Source organism: Leptonychotes weddellii, unplaced genomic scaffold (assembly GCF_054177405.1).
Source record: "Leptonychotes weddellii isolate Sample4059 unplaced genomic scaffold, ASM5417740v2 HiC_scaffold_22315, whole genome shotgun sequence".
In the NCBI taxonomy this organism is placed as follows: Eukaryota; Metazoa; Chordata; class Mammalia; order Carnivora; family Phocidae; genus Leptonychotes; species Leptonychotes weddellii.
In genome coordinates this window covers 1,932-2,793 of record NW_027811725.1, presented here as the reverse complement: position 1 = coordinate 2,793, position 862 = coordinate 1,932, and the positions used below count along the sequence as shown (strand labels likewise).

The window sequence follows — 862 nt, the reverse complement described above, 5'->3', positions numbered from 1 at the left end:
CACAACAGCTGGGCTGGCAGCAGTAGCAGCAGCAGGCTGGGCGGCAGCAGGACTGTCCGCAGTAGGATGGGCGGCAGCAGGAGGCCTGGGCGTGGTGCAGCTGGCAGCAGGTTGGGGGCGTGCAGCTCACCACACAGCAGGGGGGCAGGCAGGTGTCCTCCATGCGGCAGTCAGGGCGGCACCACCTGACTCGGCAGCTAACAGCTCCGTAGCCACCCTCCTGGCCACCACCAGTGCCACAGCTGGTCCCACCGCAGCTGGGCTCGTAGCAGCTGGGCTGGTAGCAGCTGGTCTGGCAACAGCTGGGCTGGCAGCAGCTGGAGCCACAGTTCCCACTGGTGGAGCAGGTGGGAAATCCACAGAAGCTAGTGGAGCAGCAGGCCATGGTCAGGAGCTGGGTTGAGAGTTGGGTTGCTTGTAGGTGTTTTGGTGGTAAAGTCTATGTCAGGCAGGCCTTTTATATATCTGAGCCAGCTTCTATTTATAAAATTCTTAACATATCTTGTTTTTGTTTAAATTTGTTCCTCATTGGTTCTCTGATTGGCTTACATTGAAATACTTATGACCCATTATGAGCAGCAGTTTAGAAATTACTTTGTTTTATAGTTTCATTTGGACTCCTCATATTGGTCCTTTGCTCTTTGGAATACATTTGTGGTTTTCCACGTTCAAAGAGTCCTTCCATTTTAGTCCACGTCAACACCCTCATTTTGTAGAGGTGGTTATTTCACGTGACACTCTGTCTATATGTCTAAGGCTAAGGCTAATTGTGCTCTTAGGTTTAACTATTATTTTTTCTTTCTGGCTTTACAGACTGAATTCTGTTGAATTTAGGACAGTGGAACATCCCCTGAATTGAAGA

The 862-nt window shown here is 50.3% G+C and overlaps 1 protein-coding gene across 1 annotated transcript; it reads right to left on the bottom strand.

Moving 5' to 3' along the window:
* Positions 1-6: 6 nt before the first annotated feature.
* On the bottom strand, positions 7-478 carry LOC102747110 (keratin-associated protein 9-3-like; the record flags this gene model as incomplete). Its single annotated transcript, XM_031041116.2, has 1 exon — positions 7-478. A coding segment is annotated over exon 1 (379 nt), but the record flags the coding sequence as incomplete, so codon positions are not given.
* Positions 479-862: the final 384 nt, after the last annotated feature.